Source organism: Oncorhynchus nerka, linkage group LG25, assembly GCF_034236695.1.
Source record: "Oncorhynchus nerka isolate Pitt River linkage group LG25, Oner_Uvic_2.0, whole genome shotgun sequence".
In the NCBI taxonomy this organism is placed as follows: Eukaryota; Metazoa; Chordata; class Actinopteri; order Salmoniformes; family Salmonidae; genus Oncorhynchus; species Oncorhynchus nerka.
This window is the reverse complement of record NC_088420.1, coordinates 10,932,488-10,953,373: the sequence shown is the minus strand read 5'-3', so window position 1 is coordinate 10,953,373 and position 20,886 is coordinate 10,932,488. Positions and strand designations below refer to the sequence as shown.

The 20,886-nt window shown below is 41.8% G+C and overlaps 3 protein-coding genes across 4 annotated transcripts in view; all 3 read right to left on the bottom strand.

Annotated features, from left to right (window-relative positions):
• Positions 1 to 1,019, bottom strand: part of psmd1 (proteasome 26S subunit, non-ATPase 1) — a 63,779-nt gene extending 62,760 nt beyond the window's left edge. The window contains 1 exon segment of the mRNA XM_029633576.2: positions 847 to 1,019. Coding sequence (XP_029489436.2) covers positions 847 to 862 — 16 coding nt within the window. The 5' untranslated portion in view covers positions 863 to 1,019.
• Positions 1,020 to 11,658: 10,639 nt separating this feature from the next.
• Positions 11,659 to 18,276, bottom strand: LOC135564490 (putative nuclease HARBI1). Its single transcript, XM_065009537.1, has 9 exons — positions 18,259 to 18,276; positions 14,285 to 14,355; positions 14,022 to 14,197; positions 13,870 to 13,931; positions 13,330 to 13,787; positions 13,215 to 13,250; positions 12,566 to 13,117; positions 12,173 to 12,284; positions 11,659 to 12,078 (listed from the first exon to the last, which is right to left on the bottom strand). The coding sequence occupies exons 7-9, from the start codon at positions 12,632 to 12,634 to the stop codon at positions 11,717 to 11,719; spliced, it is 543 nt and encodes a 180-aa protein (XP_064865609.1). The 5' UTR covers positions 12,635 to 13,117; positions 13,215 to 13,250; positions 13,330 to 13,787; positions 13,870 to 13,931; positions 14,022 to 14,197; positions 14,285 to 14,355; positions 18,259 to 18,276; the 3' UTR covers positions 11,659 to 11,716.
• On the bottom strand, positions 18,173 to 20,270 carry LOC115109031 (uncharacterized). 2 transcript variants are annotated; one of them, XR_003860467.2, is made up of 4 exons: positions 19,259 to 20,270; positions 18,852 to 18,959; positions 18,525 to 18,759; positions 18,288 to 18,337 (listed from the first exon to the last, which is right to left on the bottom strand). XR_003860467.2 is itself a non-coding variant. In XM_029633578.2 (3 exons), the coding sequence occupies exons 1-3, from the start codon at positions 20,067 to 20,069 to the stop codon at positions 18,635 to 18,637; spliced, it is 1,044 nt and encodes a 347-aa protein (XP_029489438.1). In that variant the 5' UTR covers positions 20,070 to 20,270; the 3' UTR covers positions 18,173 to 18,634. The 2 variants fall into 2 exon arrangements, 1 of the variants encoding a protein (XP_029489438.1); XM_029633578.2 differs by having other exon boundaries at positions 18,173 to 18,759.
• Between the last annotated feature and the right edge of the window lie 616 nt (positions 20,271 to 20,886).

Sequence of the window (20,886 nt, the reverse complement as noted above, 5' to 3'; positions counted from 1 at the left end):
TTTCAACATCATGGATAAACCCTGATGTGTGTGTGAACCCTGATGCACTTCAGTGTATGTAACGTAGCTAGCTAGGTTAGACAGAAAACGTTAACCTTCTCATTTATGACTGACATAGAAAAGTTTCATGTGAAGCTTAAACAGGTCAAACTCGAAAGGGAAAAGGGGAAATCTTGTCAGTTGTATAACTGAATACATTCAAATGAAATGTGTCTTCCGCATTTAACCCAACCCCTCGGAAATCAGAGAGGTGTCTTAATCGACACATTTCAATTTAATAACTGGACTAAGTCTCCCCTTTCCCTTCCGAGTTTGACCAGGGCCAGATTTAAACGTTGTCGGCTCGGGGATTCGACCCAGCTACCTTTCGGTTACTGGCCCAACACTGCTACTAGGAGCAGGAGTGACTAGAAATCCTAGCCGCTGGGCTACATGCCGCCCGTTTACCGGGCTATGAAAATATTACATTAGAAACTAGCTAACTACGTTAGTTTGCCAGGGCACAGCTAGGTAACGTCAGCAGCTAACCAACGCGGTCGGTAAATTCCTAGCTAATGTTAGCTAGCCATCTGGCTAACGTCATTGTCCAACGACTAACGTTAATGGCGACTATAGACATGAAACAATATGATAGGAATAAAGTTGTTATCCAGCCACATAGGTAATTAGCTAACATGTGTTAACGTACAGCAGCTAAATTAGCTAACTGTGAGTTTTAAAAGTCTGTAAACTGGGTAGACAGCTAGCCAGTTAGCTATGTGACTCAGCTAAATCAATGGATGCTAGCTTGCTACCGTTAGCAATCTTTTACAAAACGCTGACATTTGCTAGTATGTTACTGCTTACCGGCAGACGTTATCATGGTTGGTTCTTTATTGCCCCCCTCTTAACTCCACGAACCCAAGTTATACCGTTTCAGTTAGTGCCAATGAAATTATAAAACATCAACACCTTGAAAGTACAGTAGATGTGTCAGTTGTCCACAACAGCGGGACACTTGTCTGTTGAAAAATATTTTTGGTTCAATAATGAAAGCCCCCTTTCCAAAAACCTATAGTTAGGTATACCTAGATAGTGCCTGATGAAATTACAGCTCGTCGTCATTGTCAATTATTTAATCTCATCCTGATTCTTGGATAGGGGTAGGAAAAGTGATGAATAAAATAATTGTAATGGGCTGTATATTTTGTATTCTTAGCTAGAATATTTAAAACATAATTTCGGTATTTATTTTTTTATCTACAAACCGGCTTCTATTCTGCCAGTCTCGAATGAATCAGTTATTTTACCTGTCCTACACACGTTGTTTTTCTGCCCCCTAGCGCCCCTTACAGAAAAAATATTACAGCTTTGAAACTGCATTCGACTGTGGTATTTTGGACACAGTAATAACATAATAAATATCGGAGTTGTGTCGGATGGAGATCTTTGGTTATACGAAGGGAGTATCCGCTTGGTACGGTGCTGGCGCTAGCACTTTTGCTTTACGTATCAGTCTTTCGGGTTGAAAGGGAGTAAGCAAACAATCAAACTGGCGACGGGTCGGCACGGCTGTGACTGGGTCAGAGATTGTAGGCAATTGTGATGGAGAAGGGAGTAGGAAAGAGAAAACAAAACAAAAGCAGTAGAGAAATTGAGCAGGGGTTTGAATGGGAGCAAGAGGTCTATGGCAGCGGGGATTAAGTAGAAAAGGAAGTTTGAGGAGAGCAACAGTTTTAAATCAAATTGTATTGGTCACATACTTGTGTTTAACATATGTTATTGTGGGTATGCTTCTAGTTCCGGCAGTGCAGCAATAAAAACAAAATACTGCAAGTTTCCTAAGGACTAGAAGCGAGGCAACCCTCTGCACCATTCAAGCAGTGGATTAAAGGGGCGATAACAGGATTGCCTGTGAGTGTTCGCTCTAAAGAGGTAAACTTGAAACTGAGGAGTATTTATGTCTGTAATAAAGCCCTTTAGTGGGGAAAAAGTCAATGTGATTGGCTGAGCCTGGCTCCCCAGTGGGCGGGCCTATGCCCTCCCAGGACCACCCATGACTGCGCCCCTGCCCAGTCACGTGAAATCCATAGATCAGGACCTAATTTATTTATTTCAATTAACTGATTTCCTTATATGAATTGTAACTCAATAAAGTCTTTGAAATTGTTGCGTGTTTCATTTATATTTTTGTTCAGTAGATAATCCTTGTCAGATATTGAACCTAAAAGTGCTGGAGAGGTTGGAGGGCCAGGATAGAAGTAAGGTAATGTGGTGTGGGGATTTTAATGCCCACCACACTCTCTGGGGGGCAAACGGATGGATGGAAATGGCCAAGGGATCTGGTGTGTCTGAATGATGGACGAGGGACCAGGATTGATTTAGCCACAGGGAAAGAGTCTGCCTTGGACCTCACTCTGGTATCTAGTGCGATGGCAGGAATCTGTGTGTGGGAGGTATGGGAGGAGTCGACAGTAGGGAGTGATCATTACCCCATAGTATGCACAGTAGGCTGGAGGGAGGAGGAGGTGTCAGTGGATGGAGTAGGCAGGTGGGTGTTTGGAAGGGAAAGTGGGATCAGTTTCAGGAGCTGAGTGAGCAGGTGATGGCTCGGGTGGATATGAGGGGCGGGGGGCTCACAGGGAGTATGGCTACGCCAGGTAGGAGACCTGCGCAAACTTCCTGTGCTTACCGGGGGCTAGACAGACCGTGTTATGCTGTGGAGCGCACAGTGTCTCCAGTGCGGGTGCATAGCCCAGTGCGGTACATACCAGCTCCTCGTATCGGCCGTGCTAGAGTGGGCATCGAGCCAGGTAAGGTTGGGCAGGCTCGGTGCTCAAGAGCTCCAGTGCGCCTGCACGGTCCGGTCTATCCAGTACCACGCACCAGCCCTCCGGTGGCAGCTCCCCGCACCAGGCTTCCTGTGCGTGTCCTCGGCCCAGTGCCAGCACCACGCAATCAGGCCTACAGTGCGCCTCGCCTGTCCAGCGCTGCCAGAGCCTTCCTCCTCTACAGCGCTGCCGGAGTCTCCCGCCTGTTCTGCGCTGCCGGAGTCTCCCGCTTGTTTAGCGCTGCCAGAGCCTTCCTCCTCTACTGCGCTGCCGGAGTCTCCCGCCTGTTCAGCACTGCCAGAGCTGCCAGTCTGCATGGAGCAGCCAGAGCTGCCAGTCTGCATGGAGCAGCCAGGATCTTCCAGATCCGCCAGTCAGCCAGGATCTTCCAGACCCGCCAGTCAGCCAGGATCTGCCGGAACCGCCAGTCAGCCAGGATCTGCCAGAACCACCAGCCAGCCAGGATCTGCCAGAGCCAACTACCTGCCTGAGCTTCCCCTCAGTGCTGAGCTTCCCCTTAGTGCCGAGCTTCCCCTCAGTCCAGTGGGGTCCTTGGTGAGGGTTATTAGGCCAAGGTCGGCGGCGAGGGTCGCCAATCTAAGGACGCGATGCAAGGGGACTAAGACTTTGTTGGAGTGGGGTCCACGTCCCAGACGCCCACCCGGACCCTCTCCTATGGGTTTAGGTGTGCGGCCGGGAGTCCGCACCTTGGGGGGGGTTCTGTCACGCCCTGGTCTTAGTATTTTGTGTGTTCTTTATTATTTTGGTCAGGCCAGGGTGTGACATGGGTTTATTATGTGGTGCGTTTAGTCTTGGTTTTTTGTAGGTATTGGGATTGTGGTATAGTGGGGTTTTCTAGAAAAGTCTATGGTTGCCTGAAGTGGTTCTCAATCAGAGGCAGGTGTTTATCTTTGTCTCTGATTGGCGACCATATTTAGGCAGCCATATTCTTTGAGTGTTTCGTGGGTGATTGTTCCTGTCTCTGTGTTTGTTTGCACCAGATAGGCTGTTTAGGTTTTCATGTTACTTTTATTGTTTTTGTATTGTTCGTGGTTCATCTTCATTAAAGATGTATCGAATTAACCACGCTGCATTTTGGTCCTCTCCTTCACCGCAAGAAAACCGTAACACTCTGAACCAATTATATTAATTTGGGGACAGGTCAAAAGGCATTAAACATTTATGACAATTTAGCTAGCTAGCTTGCAGTTGCTAGCTAATTTGTCCTATTTAGTTAGCTAGCCTGCTGTTGCTAGCTAATTTGTCCTGGGATATAAACATAGAGTTATTTTACCTGAAATGCACAAGGTCCTCTACTCCGACAATTAATCCACACATAAAATGGTCAACCAAATCCTTTCTAGTCATCTCTCCTCCTTCCAGGCTTTTCTTCTTGCGACTTCATATGGCGACTGGCATCTAAGGTGTATTAACACAACGGCCAACCAACCTCAGTTCATCTTTCAATCACCCACGTGGGTATAACCAATGAGGAGATGGCACGTGGGCATATGCTTCTAAAAGCCAATGAGGAGATGGGAGAGGCAGGACTTGCATCGTGTTCTGCATCACAAATAGAAGCAACTTCTATTTTAGCGCCTGGCAACGCGGACACTCGTTGGCGCACGCGAGCAGTGTGGGTACCATGATTGAATAACATGGATGTGCAAATTTATTTATTGATATAAGTAGGGAACGTTACATCCTGGCAACTTTGAGAAAAATCACTTTATATCGGCGTTGGCTATGCATATTCATGGTATGAAGCTAGCAGCATAGCATCTCTCTCCATTGAAACCAGGCAGTTGACATCAACAACTATAATCGAATATTCAAAAAATAATTATAATACTGACATGTATCCACCAATCCAAAGAAAGGATAGGCAAGAGCTAGACAGCCCTCTTCCCTCTTTCGAGGACAATGACTCCCATTGTTAGGGCAGACAGAAATGTATCTTGTCAGTATATCCATAATCTTTGTCTAATATAATCAAGAAATCAATCATTATTATTGACGTTATTGCCAAGGAGTTCTTAGTCGCACAATTTTACATATAGCTAAGATGTTTGGTGCAATTTTCTTTGCATGAAACTAGAAGTAGACAGCAGACAGTGCTTTCCTCGGCCAAGGCGATGGGACGCATGCCAGATCTTACAATGCCTGGATAGGTATTTAAAGTATCAGCTAACCGCTTCAAGTCTAGGTCAAAAAGGCTCCTGAACAGCTTCTACTGCCAAGCTGTAAGACTGCTTAACCCTCTTAGGCCTCACTCCCCCCTATCTGAGATATCTACTGCAGCCCTCATCCTCCACATACAACACCAGTCACATTCTGTTAAAGGTCCCCAAAGCACACACATCCCTGGGTCGCTCGTCTTTGCAATTCGCTGCAGCTAGTGGCTGGAACGATCTGCAAAAACCACTCAAACTGGACAGTTGTATCTTAATCTCTTCATTCAAAGACTCAATCATGGACACTCTTACTGACAGTTGTGGCTGCTTCGCGTGTTGTATTGTTGTCTCTACCTTCTTGCCCTTTGTACTGTTGTCTGTGCCCAATAATGTTTGTACCATGTTTTGTGGTACTACCATGTTGTATTGCTACCATGTTGTTGTCATGTTGTGATGCTACCATGCTGTGTTTTCATGTGTTGCGGCCATGCTGTGTTGCCATGCTATGTTGTAGGTCTCTCTTTATGTAGTGTTGTGGTGTCTCTCTTGTCGTGATGTGTCATTTGTCCTATTTTTTGTATTTTATTTGATTAATTTAATTCCAGCCCCCGTCCCCGCAGGAGGCCTTTTGCCTTTTGTTAGGCCGTCATTGTAAATAAGAATGTATTCTTAACTGACTTGCCTAGTTAAATAAAGGTTTAATAAAATAAACAGTTAATCAAATGGCTTCCCGGACTATTTGCCCGGACCCCTTTTTTATGCTGCTGCTGCTCTCTGGTTATTATCTATGCATAGTCACTTTACCTCGACCTACATGTACATATTACTCTAATTACCGTGACACGACTGTACCCCACATATTGACTCAATACTGGTACACATGTATATAGCCTCGTTATTGTTATGTTACATAATTATTTTTTTTACTTTCGTTTTTGATTTATTTTTTCTTGCTTAAGGGCTTGTAAGTAAGCATTTCGCGGTAAGGTAACCTGTTGTATTCGGCGCATGTGACAAATATAATTAGATTTGTTTCTCCCCAAATGAATATACAGTAGTTGTTTCACAGCTGTTTTGGTATTTTAACCTGCATGTCTTGAACGTGTCTGGTGGGATAGACAAATCAACATGCGAACGATGGCCCACACGGATGCACGCTCGGAGCCGGTTTTGTCATCATGTAAGGGAATTACCCCCCTGAATTGGACAAAAATGAATGGGAAGTCATTGGCATCGGACAAACCATATACACATTGTCCAATACCACCCAATTCGGCGTTGATTCATGCAAAGTGTATTGCAAATGCCATATGGCAATTGCCAGTTGTAACACTTTAAAAATCCAACAGGTGGTGAATCCGCTCCACCTTGGTTTTTCATATTGGAAATGTAACCCAAGTCAACATCCAAAAGCAAAATTTTGAAAAAATGATTTTTTGGCAAAAACTTATCACCCCTTAAAAAAGTGCTTTCTGGACCGTTTTTTTCGAAATTCTTTCGATTTTTTTGTCAATTACACATGTGTAAGAACTGTATGAATATACTTTTGTCCAATTTTATTATCATATTATTTTTAAAAAAAATTACATGCGCATAAGGAATATGTTTTGTCCATTTTCAATATGATTTCATAGGAAGTCAAAAGTCAAAGTCAAAAGTCACTTTTTTTGGGGCCAAATGCCATAAGAAATTTGACATGCTCAAAAATCCTGCAGAAATGCAAAATTGACTGGCCTGATGAACTCGGGATGGCCGGGCAGTGATAGTTGTTCCTTTCCATCACTCGTTGTGTTGATTTCATCATGTCCATTAGTTTATGTTTTCTCACTTTTGCAAAGTCACTGTGCTTTTGCAATATGGTTCAATGGGCATTTACCATAAGAAATTTGACATGCTCAAAAATCCTGCAGAAATGCAAAATTGACTGGCCTGATGAACACAGGATGGCCTGGCAGTGATAGTTGCTCCTTTCCATCGCTCCTTGTGTTGACTTCATCATGTCCATTTTGTGATGTTTTTTCACTGTTGAATCATATTGCAAGTGCACGTGCATTTGCAATATGGTTCAATGGGCATTTACCATAAGAAATTTGACATGCTCAAAAATCCTGCAGAAATGCAAAATTGACTGGCCAGATGAACTCGGGATGGCCTGGCAGTGATAGTTGCTCCTTTCCATCGCTCGTTGTGTTGACTTCATCATGTCCATTTGTTTATGTTTTCTCACTTTTGCAAAGTCACTGTGCATTTGCAATATGGTTCAATGGGCATGTACCATCACGATTTTGTCATGCTATAAAAATCCTGCAGGAATGCGAAATTGACTGGCCCGATGAACTCGGGATGGCTGGGCAGTGATTCTGGTTCATCTCAATCGCTCGTTAGGGTTGATTTCAGAATGTCACTTTGGTGATGGTACCTCACTGTTTAAACATATTGCAAATGGACAAGAGTCACCAGCAAGTCACCGTCCATCTGTCAATTAGATATCATTCTGACACCAAACTGATACAAACTGACACCAAATTCGTATGAACACCCTGCAACTGGATCTGTAACCGTTGAAAAAAAAAACACCTATCTTTGAACATCACCAATCTGTCATTGTACGATTTCTCTTAAATGATGATAGATAAATGGCTGGTTCTTTTTTTATTGACACCGGAGGCTCCTTGACTTTGACGTGAAGTGGAAAAATAATTTCCCTATTTTCATTTTGGACCTTTAATCCCAGAAAAATGGCCATAACTCAAAAAACGTTGAGGCCTAGACGCCATCTTGTTCGGGGCCAACTGCCCATTATGCCAAACCTACGCTCACCAAGTTTCGGCTTCGAAATATTTTCCGTTGTCGAGATAAGGCCCCGTCGTGATTCGTGATGTTTTGTCCAATAGCAATATGATTGCTTATGCCCTCTTGTGGGATTTTCCGGGACAGCGGAAAAATGACCAAAATTTGATTATTTTATAAAACGGAAACCGAATGTCCGACAAAGTTCATTTGATGACTTCCCGGTAGGTCCGGCCCTGCCGCTCGGCCCGACGCCGTCCGCAAATTTTACAAACGTTTTCGGACGTCTAGTAAGGGACCGTACATTTGCAATATGGACTTTCTCACTAACCATACAGCAAATGTCAAAATGTTCCCTTAAAGGTAGGTTAGGCAGATTTCGACAAAAAGCAATGTCGCAAAAAAAAATCTTTGCGACATGGGCAACGGAAATGGCAGTTATAGGAGACAACATTTTTATCCGTTCGAGAGGGGTGGATTTTTCTTTAGAAAAAATGATGATGTGTTTTTAGAATGAATGATTTTTGTCGAATACTTTTGAAGGTATTTGGGGGACGTGATATCATCACCTAACTATACACTCCATATTTAATTCTAAATCCCTACTGCTTTAAAAATAAAAAAAAGTGTCTCTTGGCCTGACTTTGCTTCACCTTGCTTTCTTGGTTAACATGATGCAAGTTTCACCATCCAATTATTTCAGAACTACAGTTGTATTCAAGTTTCACTTTGCACGAACCTTGGCAATACGTTGGTACAATAAGTATTCAAACATAAAAAAACAACAACCCAGCCCTGGGTAAACAACAACAACCCAGCCCTGGATATAAAAAACAACAACCCAGCCCTGGGTATAAATAAAAACAACAACCCAGCCCTGGGTATAAATAAAAACAACAACCCAGCCCTGGATATAAATAAAAACAACAACCCAGCCCTGGGTATAAATAAAAACAACAACCCAGCCCTGGATATAAATATAAACAACAACCCAGCCCTGGATATAAATAAAAACAACAACCCAGCCCTGGATATAAATAAAAACAACAACCCAGCCCTGGGTATAAAAAACAACAACCCAGCCCTGGGTATAAAAAACAACAACCCAGCCCTGGATATAAATAAAAACAACAACCCAGCCCTGGGTATAAAAAACAACAACCCAGCCCTGGGTATAAAAAACAACAACCCAGCCCTGGATATAAAAAAACAACAACCCAGCCCTGGGTAAAAAACAACAACCCAGCCCTGGATATAAAAAAACAACAACCCAGCCCTGGATATAAAAAAACAACAACCCAGCCCTGGATATAAAAAACAACAACCCAGCCCTGGATATAAAAAACAACAACCCAGCCCTGGGTATAAAAAACAACAACCCAGCCCTGGGTATAAATAAAAACAACAACCCAGCCCTGGGTATAAATAAAAACAACAACCCAGCCCTGGATATAAATAAACAACAACCCAGCCCTGGATATAAAAAACAACAACCCAGCCCTGGATATAAAAAACAACAACCCAGCCCTGGATATAAAAAACAACAACCCAGCCCTGGGTATAAAAACAACAACCCAGCCCTGGGTATAAATAAAAACAACAACCCAGCCCTGGGTATAAATAAAAACAACAACCCAGCCCTGGATATAAATAAACAACAACCCAGCCCTGGATATAAATAAACAACAACCCAGCCCTGGGTAAAAAACAACAACAACCCAGCCCTGGATAATAAAAACAACAACCCAGCCCTGGATATAAACAACAACCCAGCCCTGGATATAAAAAACAACAACCCAGCCCTGGATATAAAAAACAACAACCCAGCCCTGGATATAAAAAACAACAACCCAGCCCTGGATATAAAACAACAACAACCCAGCCCTGGGTATAAAAAACAACAACCCAGCCCTGGATATAAAAAACAACAACCCAGCCCTGGGTATAAAACAACAACAACCCAGCCCTGGGTATAAATAAAAACAACAACCCAGCCCTGGATATAAATAAACAACAACCCAGCCCTGGATATAAAAAACAACAACCCAGCCCTGGATATAAAAAACAACAACCCAGCCCTGGGTATAAAAAACAACAACCCAGCCCTGGGTATAAATAAAAACAACAACCCAGCCCTGGATATAAAAAACAACAACCCAGCCCTGGATATAAATAAACAACAACCCAGCCCTGGATATAAATAAACAACAACCCAGCCCTGGGTAAAAAACAACAACAACCCAGCCCTGGATAATAAAAACAACAACCCAGCCCTGGATATAAACAACAACCCAGCCCTGGATATAAAAAACAACAACCCAGCCCTGGATATAAAAAACAACAACCCAGCCCTGGATATAAAAAACAACAACCCAGCCCTGGATATAAAAAACAACAACCCAGCCCTGGATATAAAAACAACAACCCAGCCCTGGATATAAAAAACAACAACCCAGCCCTGGGTATAAAACAACAACAACCCAGCCCTGGGTATAAAAAACAACAACCCAGCCCTGGGTATAAATAAAAACAACAACCCAGCCCTGGGTATAAATAAAAACAACAACCCAGCCCTGGATATAAATAAACAACAACCCAGCCCTGGATATAAATAAACAACAACCCAGCCCTGGGTAAAAAACAACAACAACCCAGCCCTGGATAATAAAAACAACAACCCAGCCCTGGATATAAACAACAACCCAGCCCTGGATATAAAAAACAACAACCCAGCCCTGGATATAAAACAACAACAACCCAGCCCTGGATATAAAAAACAACAACCCAGCCCTGGATATAAAAAACAACAACCCAGCCCTGGGGCCTGTTGCACAAAACTAGGATAAGGGATTAAGCCAGGATATCTTGGTGATCCTGGCTCAATTGATCCGTAATCCGGTTGCACTAAAGATGGATAGGGGGCAGGAGGATATGTTATGGTATAAATTACCATGGAGATTTATTCTGTGGAGCTAGCCTGCTCCAGACCAGGCTAAATTCCAGGATCTATTTAATCTCATCCCTAATGTCAGTCAGCAGTCACCACAAATGGAAACCAATAGTTATTTCACTGCTCACTATACATTGTTATCACATATAACTAGACCCACTGTTATTATTTAAACGTTTGTGATCATTAATTTCAATGATTTTGGATAAAAAATGATTTTTAGATGATGTTGCTATCATTAGATAATTTACAGTTTCCCATAGACTATAAGGCTATATATAAAATGATAGAATATTAGGGCCACAGAGGGAAAAAAACAAGTCATAATATTGTAACCAGTTGTTTTAAAGGAGGACAGTTGTTAAAATGACAGATGTGGGGCATTTCGTGAAATTGTACTTCAGTATGGTTTCATAAACAAAGACATGCTGATGTGCCAGAATATTAAGTATCACATTGTCATAAGTATCAAAACTGTAAAAACAATATGTAGCTTTTCTGCAGAAAGAACCAGCCTCATAAATTTATGACTTTATCCTTTTCTTCAGTGTGGCCCTAGTACTCTGTCATATAAACAAATACACATTCCATATGAATATAAAAACACAATGTGTAACATTATGTTCCTTTATTGAATAAGGACAAAACAAAGCAGGTAAACCATCAGCTCCTTTCGAAACTGAAGTCACAGTGACTCTACAAGATGGAAAGCACAGAATCCAAGCATATTATACAAAATGATACATACACATTCAAAGGTCTGTATATAACACACCCTGCATGTCTGCACACTAAAATAAATGCAGGACAAATCCATACACATCAACTGAACAGACAAATGAATGGATGCAGTAGCCTCCCTGCAGCCTTGTATTACACACAGTATACCGCACAAACATCATAAGAGGCCAAATTCGTCAAAAACGAACCCAAAAAACCCAAATTCCTCTGCCACCGCAGGACATATTTAACCAAAATTGAAAGCACACATACTAACTAAAATAATTCAACACATATTGGTCCCTCAGCAGCCGACCACTGTCGTCATCAGGGAAGATTGCCGGATTGTCCCAGTCCATGGCTGGTGGCACTCTGGGGGCCCTCTCCTTCCTCAGGCAGGCCACATTGTGGAGGACAGCACAAGCCACAGTAATATCACATGCCCTAACAGGGCTGACCCTTAATTTGTGAAGGCAGTGAAAGCGTGCCTTCAGGAGGCCAAAGGTCATTTCAACTCTGGCCCTGGTCCTGGCATGGGCATGGTTGTAGGCCTGCTGTGCTTCCTGGGGGTCTGTGAAAGGTGTCAGGAGAAAAGCATACCCCCTGTCTCCCAGCAACACACCAGAGAATTCACCTGTCAACACAAAATCTCATCATTACTACCTCATAAACACAGTGATATTCTTGACACAGCCATGATGGTTATAAATAGGGGTTGTGTGGCTTACCTTGTGATAGGCACTGATAGATTTCAGAGGCCCGAAAGATTCTGGAGTCATGGACTGAGCCAGGCCATTTTGCCACAACATTGCTGATCACACAGTCAGCATTGCAGACCATCTGAAATCATAAGATGAGGAATATTACACCAATCAATGCACATCACTGGCAATGCAGAGTGTTCGTCAATGGACAATATCAAAAAGTTATGTTCACCTGAACATTAATGCTGTGAAAGGATTTCCTATTCACAAAATCGGCCTCATGGGCACCTGAGGGGGCTTTTATCCTTATGTGTGTGCAGTCCACTGCACCAATGACATTGGGGAAACCTGTCACACAAAGTAATGAGTATCCTACTATGTGTTAACAGTTGTCCTGTAATTTGTAGATCCTCTTACCTGCAATCCTATAGAACTCCTCTTTGATGTCACAGAGTCTTCTGTGGCCAGGGAAGGAGATGAAGACATCTGCTAATGCTTTGATAGCCAGACACACACTCCTTATTGTGCGGCAAATTGTGGCCTTGTTCAGCTGTTCTGCATCCCCCACTGAGTACAGGAAGGCTCCACTAGCAAAAAGCGCAAGGCCACACAAACCATTTGCTCCACACTCAGTGCATGGCTCCGTGCAGTGCGGTGCTTAATCCTGGGACCCAGTAGTCTGCATAGATACCTGATGCCATCTGCAGAAAACCTGTATCTTTCATATAGATGGTCATCAGGGAAGGCCAGTGGGTCCAACCGGTCCCTGAAGACCCTTTCTCGCCTGAAGGCTCTCCTCAGCACAAGTGCTTCTTCATCCACCACATCTCGCACGAATGGGCATGCCATTGTCAGAGCAGAAAGGAACACACAATTTTGGGCCTTCATATAGGCTAGTGGCCACACCTGGTGCTGGGGGTGGGCAAAAGAGGGCGATGCCTTATAACGATGACTTGGTTGTACTGATTGCTGGGAAAATAAAAAAACCTTAGAAAGATGCCACCGTCCTGTGTGCTCACAATAAGAGCTCATATGTCATGGCTCACTTGACTTTACGAGAATATACCTAATTTTTATTTTGAGCTGTGTCATCTTCTTGGAGCTGGGGGAGGAAAGAAAAATAATGATTAATACATTTGTGTTACAGTTAGCATACAGTGTACATTGAAGGCATATCTCACCTCCCTCTCAAGTTTTTTTATTTCAAGGTCCAGTTTCCTAATTGTCCTCTTTTTTATTTTGGACTCCAGTGCAAGATTTTCCATCTTTTTCTTCTTGTACTGAATGTCTATGTCTGCCAGTTCTATTTGGCGCCGGAGGTGGTTGCCATACAACTTTCTGATAGCTTGTGAGCTCTGTGAACACAATACAATTAGCGCAGCTGGAATTTGGCAGGATGTGGTGTCCTTTTATTAATACGCACTATGTTGCCAGGCTGGTTTTCCCACTGTATAGCATCTGGGTCCTGTAAAAGAAATTAGATTTTTTTATTTTGATGAGGACTCCTCACCATTGTAGAGTAAATAGTACTTTCACAGTCTTAACATGATACCTCATGCCTTCTGGAATCCAGAGAGATGGTCTCCTCCTCATCATCGTCTCCATCATGTGCTGTTGCTGCTGCACTGGGGCCTTCACCCTATCACATTTAATCGGATTCATATTGAAGCTAGTAGACAAGACATGCCAGGCCTACAGTATGCCTTTGATGGAGTACTCACTGGATCAGCATCGTCTGGTGCTTGTGCTGGTGGCTCTAACAGGAACACAGTGCTGCCAGGCACTGCAAGGCAATAGGTAAACCAAAGTCAGACAGTCCAAATTGATTCAATATGAATGTGGTTGTATCCCATGTAGAGATGGAAGGACATACCTTGAATGAAGCGGGTGGCATCTTGGGAGGAACCTATGCTCGTCTCTTTCCCCCAGGGATCCCCTCTAAGACGGGCCTGCCTTTATTTAGCTCCAAGGCCATGTCCTCTGCTGGGGTAAGGTCAGCCTTTGGTGACCCACCACCCGTGCCTTGTCTGTGGGTATTCTTTTTCACTGCTAAAACAGTACAGACAATGTGTGAGCAGGCACCTTCTGGGTACAATATATGCTTGTGCTTTGTTAAATATTAGTCAGGGACCATACCATTCTGCAGAATGTTCTTGTATTTGATTTTGACCTGCTGCCATGTCCGTTTTGGCCCGTTCATGTTTAATCTACACACACACACACACACACACACACACACACACACACACACACACACACACACACATTTAATGGAGTCACACTGCAAAAGATTACTTGGTATTTTTGTCTTGTTTTCAGTAAAAATATCAAAAAATTTATCATAGCTTTATACAGTGTGATGGAGTTACTTTACACAATTTCACTCATATCTGCAGTGCATGGGTATAAAAAACAACAACCCAGCCCTGGATAATAAAAACAACAACCCAGCCCTGGGTATAAAAAACAACAACCCAGCCCTGGGTATAAAAAACAACAACCCAGCCCTGGGTATAAAAAACAACAACCCAGCCCTGGATATAAAAAACAACAACCCAGCCCTGGGTATAAAAAACAACAACCCAGCCCTGGATATAAAAAACAACAACCCAGCCCTGGGTATAAAAAACAACAACCCAGCCCTGGATATAAAAAACAACAACCCAGCCCTGGGTATAAAAAACAACAACCCAGCCCTGGGTATAAAAACAGCCCAGGGTAAAAAAAACAGCCCAGGGTAAAAAACAACAACCCAGCGCTGTGTAAATAATGGACAGAACAAACGTTGAGTTATATTTGACCCAGCCAGTTGGGACACTTAGTTGGGTTATTGAGCTATGATCCACCGGATCAGATCAGAAGACTGGAGATGTGGCTTAGTAGGGAAGTGGCTTTCAGATAGTTATTTTCGGCCAGCTGTGAGAGTAATTCCTGTTAATCTGTTGTGTTGTATTGTCAACGCATGATAAGGTTGAGTACTGACACTTCGGTAGCTTAATGATGTTTACCCAAGTTGAGTTCCTCAAGTGCCTATGTGTATCCCAATGTTGGGATAGTTACCCCTTTATGATATTTAAATAATAATGTTATTAATTGTATATAAAAAATATGTAATGTGCAAAAATATTTAAGGCAAATTTATATTTGCAGTGTACAAACATCACGATGAACAGGAATGAAGTTTACTTTCATGGCTGTCCAAAAATACTTATCTGAAAGCCACGCCCCCAATAACACCCATCTGATGGGTAAACCAAGCATAAAAGTGAATAAAAACCCAATAGATGGTTAAATTAATCGAAAAGTGTGGCCTATTGGGGGAATTATTTTGGGCCCTTTTGTGAGAGTAAATGTCATTCATGTTCATCTTTTTTTTTTGTAATTTTTTTTAACCTTTATTTAACTAGGCAAGTCGGTTAAGAACAAATTCTTATTTACAATGACAGCCTTTTAAATTTTTAATTTAACCTTTATTTAACCAGTTAGGCTAGTCGAGAACAAGTTCTCTTTTACAAATGCGTCCTGGCCAAGTTAAAGCAAAGCAGTATGACAAAAACAACAACACAGAGTTACACATGGGATAAACAAACGTACAGTCAATAACACAATAGAAAATATGTATACAGTATGTGCAAATGAAGTAAGGCAATAAATAGGCCATAGTGGCGAAGTAATTACAATTTAGCAATTAACACTGGAGTGATTGATGTTCAGATGAGGATGTGCAAGTAGAAATACTGGTGTACAACCGGGGAACAGTGGGTTAACTGCCTTGTTCAGGGGCAGAACAACATATTTTTTACCTTGTCAGCTCAGGGATTAGATCCAGCAACCTTTCGGTTACTGGCCCAACGCTCTAACCATTAGGCTACCTGCCGCCCCATTGTTAAGTTTGTACACTGCAAATTTCAATTTTCCTTAATATTTTTGCACATGACATGTTTTTATATAAAATGTATAATATTATTTAAATATAACAAAAGTGGTAAATATCCCAACATTGCGATATGCATAGGCACTTAAGGAATTCATACTCTTGTGTAAGCCTTATTAAAGCTACAAAAGTGTCAGTGCCCAACCTTAACATGTGTTGACAATACAACAGAACAGAATAATAGGAATGACATTTACTCTCACAGGTGGCCAAAAATAACTATCTGAAAGCCAGTTCCCCACAAAGCCACATCTCCAGTCTTCTGATCTGACCCAGTGGATCAAAGCTCAATGACTCAAAATCAACAACCCAATTTAAATAAAATTACAAATTGGTTGTTTTTAACCCAGCATTTGTTTTTGTGTAATGACAATAGCAGTTGCACTAATCCAACCATAATCCAATGGGTTATGGGTTTACTTTAACTTGTATTTAGATTTGAAACTAAAGGATTGTATAATTGCACTGTAAATCGTTTGTATATGTATTGCTACATTATATTTCTTGTACGCCTCATTCACTGTTTTAATACAATTAATTTATAGTTTTGAAGCCGCTGCTTGTTATTGAACCAATGGAGTAAAACAACATTATTGCTTCAGGGGCCTTTTATTGCAGGTTCACTAGGGTCATCCACTATAGTAATTGACTCCCGGTATGTTCCTCTGCCCAGGTTTGTTTCGTTGCAGCCTTATTCTAAAAATTCCTCATCAATCTACACACAATACCCTATAATGACAAAGCGAAAACTGATTTTTAGACATTTTTGCAAATGTATTAACAATAAAAAACATAAATACTTTAATTACATAAGTATTCAGACCCTTTGCTATGAGACTCGAAATTGAGCTCAGATAAATTGTGTTTACATTGATCATCAACATTGGGATGTTTCTACAACATGATTGGAGGTAGTCAATTGATTGGACATGATTTGGAATGGCACACACCTGTCTATATAAGGTCCCACAATTGACAGTGAATGTCAGAGCAAAAACCAAGCAATGAGGTTGAAGGAATTGTCCGTAGAACTCCGAGACGAGATTGTGTGGAGGCACAGGTAGTCTTTTTCCACCTGGGTTTTGTGGGTGTTTATTTCCAGTTTAGTGTTTTGTAATTCACCTTACGGGACTGTTCGTTTGTTGTTTTTGTTCAGTGTTCATTTTTGCTTCATTAAATTATGGACACTTACCACGCTGCGTTTTGGTCCTCCGATCCTTCTCGCTACTCCTCCTCAGAAGAGGAGGATGAGATCCCTTACACACAGATCTAGGGAAAGGTACCAAAACATGTCTGCAGCATTGAAGGTCCCCAAGAACTCATTCTTAAATGGAAGAAGTTTGGAACCACCGATAATGCAATTACTAACTAATATTTGACGGGCTGGGTTGTTGTTTTTATTTATACCCAGGGCTGGGTTGTTGTTTTTATTTATACCCAGGGCTGGGTTGTTGTTTTTATTTATACCCAGGGCTGGGTTGTTGTTTTTATTTATACCCAGGGCTGGGTTGTTGTTTTTATTTATACCCAGGGCTGGGTTGTTGTTTTTATTTATACCCAGGGCTGGGTTGTTGTTTTTATTTATACCCAGGGCTGGGTTGTTGTTTTTATTTATACCCAGGGCTGGGTTGTTGTTTTTATTTATACCCAGGGCTGGGTTGTTGTTTTTATTTATACCCAGGGCTGGGTTGTCGTTTTTATTTATACCCAGGGCTGGGTTGTCGTTTTTATTTATACCCAGGGCTGGGTTGTCGTTTTTATTTATACCCAGGGCTGGGTTGTCGTTTTTATTTATACCCAGGGCTGGGTTGTCGTTTTTATTTATACCCAGGGCTGGGTTGTCGTTTTTATTTATACCCAGGGCTGGGTTGTTGTTTTTTATACACAGGGCTGGGTTGTTGTTTTTTATACACAGGGCTGGGTTGTTTTTTTACCCAACATTTTTTTTTGTCGACTGAATTTCTAAGGCACACATTTTCGACATTCTAATTGTTTCTAACTCTTTCTCATTGCGCCTATTAAATCTATATTGTTTTAAAAAAACACTCAAACTCACTAGTTGCTGAATGTTAATTGAAGTCGAGCAAAATAAAATAAATAAACAAATAAATTCTAAAAGCTTTAACAGGAGCAAGGTATTGTGTTTCGTTTGAAAACAGCATCACATCACACTTACCGAACAGAATGAAGTAAATGGTCATAGTGTTTGTTGGTCACACATTTTTTCATTGTTGTTTTACAATTCAAGATGAGCTCTTTGTAACAACAAAAGCAGATATTACATGGCAATTATTTAAAGTGACAACATACATGGATCGTTATGTAACAGCGTAACCTCACAAGATAAGCATGTACACTAAATGTATTAAGTTGCGTAACTTGAGTTATCGCTAAATTCAAATTGTTCATAATCACAGGCTAATGTATCAACTCTTCTCTTACCGATTCTAAGGCCAATGTGCCAGACATGTAACTTAACAGCAGACTTGTACAGACACCAATGTTCCTTGAGACCAACGTTTGAGAATTGTCCACAGTTGGACATGGGGAAATCATGACCCATGAGTGTCATCATGACTGTCCTTTTTGGTTACACCACAGTCGGACTCTGCCTGGGGTCCAGCGGAGAAAACACCAGTCTTCAGAGGGATCCCTTCCTCTGCACTAGCAGCGTCACCTGAAAAACAACATTGAACTGTTATCTACCCTATTTACCACCAAGGATGTACATGGAAAGTGGAATGGGAAGAGAGACAATGTCTGTTATACCTCTTTGCCTGTTTGCTGAAGTGTTGTTGGCCTGGCTGTTGTGTCTTCTAGGCCAAGGCAAACATTGGAATGGCCTTAAAAACATGTTCCCTCTTTCCTCAGAATTATCTGCAAAGGCAATAATGAGCATGAACATTTGTCAGCAAATCTATGGGGCAGATTGCTTAATTAATGTTTATTTTGTTCTGAAGTCAGCTAGCCTGTGAGAATATCCGAATGCATGAAAAATGTCCCCAGTCTTATGTGTGTCATGAACTGACCTAAATAGGCTATATGCCTACTGCCAAACATTTGTTAAGATTATAAAAATGATAAAAGTACAAACAATTCATACGGCCTATGAAACGGTGCATAAAATAACTGCCCATGGTTTACAAACCACAAACTTCTGAAAATGTGTATTTCACCTGAGGATTGGGCCGAATAGATGGCTTTGCAGGTGTATTTCTTGATGGCCAGCATCCTATCCTCTGTCTTGGGAATGAAATGCCCTGCCCAGATGGCTTCTGGTGGATGTTTCCGAAACACTGAACGAAGCAGGCCCTCCAGAAATCCCACTGATTCACGCGTCTCGTTGCTCTCACCTGTTGAGCGTATTAACCCGACTAGTGCTGGGCGGACACCGCCACGTTTCGCACGTGACCTAACATCCTTCAGAATTTCTTTCAGGCAAATTGCGTTTGCACTGCCACTGAAAAACTCCTGTCTAAATATGAATATTATAATAGGATGGTCTATTATTCGCTTTCCTCTACAACTGTTCATGCTTGAGGTTTTGGTATTTTGGACGTTCCCATTGAGCCTCGGTGGTCCTTTATCCTCTCCCATAGACTTGGCACTCAATACTAAATCCTTTGGCCTCGTTGACAGAGGTATTTCGTTCCCCTGGGCTTGAGGCAAACCCTTGCAGTTGTTTACTGTTTCGCATGTCCCATTATTTTCGCTTGTAGTATCCCCTTGACTATTTGGAGAGGAATAAATCTGACCGTTAGTGTTGTTGGTGGTATGGCTCGTGCCAAGGTTTTCAGTACGCCCGCTATGAAACATGTCCTGAATGAACTCCTTTAATATCCCACTGGCTTCGTCCTCCTCATCCGATTTGACGGTATCACTTACTAAGTATATATTCTCTTTACCTCCAATTTGACGCAGTACTTGCTGAAATTCGATGTCCTCTGTGGGCTGCGGTGTGTCCTTTGGATAGATCGGACAAGCCATAGTAAATCGCCCTTTTGCTCTTTAGTATTTAGCTACAAGACAACGCACACCGCTGAGACCACGCTCCAAAGAGTTTAAAAAACGTCAAAAGATACGTTTTATTTACACGGACTATTGTACTTGGGAGCTCCATGCACAAACATAACATGTGTACATAAGAAACTTCCAAAGCGCTTAAGGAAAGAGGCACCGGAAGAAAGGGTGGGATTAAATACTCTATGCCTATTGCTATTGGTTAGCCAGTCTTATGGGCGGGGTTGTCTTGTTTTTTTGAGCCAACAAATATACCGTAAAATGTTTCATCATAATGAAGTAAATTTTTAATACATCTGATATAACAGGCAAATAAACCAATTTGAGAGTAATATTGACAGCACTACAGAAATAGACTATAAATAAACAAGAAGACAACAGAGAATAAAGAATTGAAGGAGGTCTGCATCATCAGGTGGAGAGGTACAGAAGAGTCCATGATGTGATGCAATCACAGTGGTCAGAGGTCACTCTTTCTTATTCTCAGTATTCGCAGGGAAAGCACCCCTCTGTTCTCTCCAAGACTGTAGAGAACTGGCTTCTCAAAAAGAACAGAGAGATCATGAAGTTACTTATGAACACAATGAGTATACAAACACAGTTGACTATGCCTATGTTTTTACAGTATCATTAATCCCTAGTTAATCCATAGTGTGTCCTGCTGTTACTTTGTTTTTAATGCACTTTGAGTATTAGTGTTTTTTTGTTTGCTTGCTACATTGTGTTTCTTAATCTATTGTGTGCCTTTTCAGTGTAAATAACCCTAACTGAATCCTAAACCTTG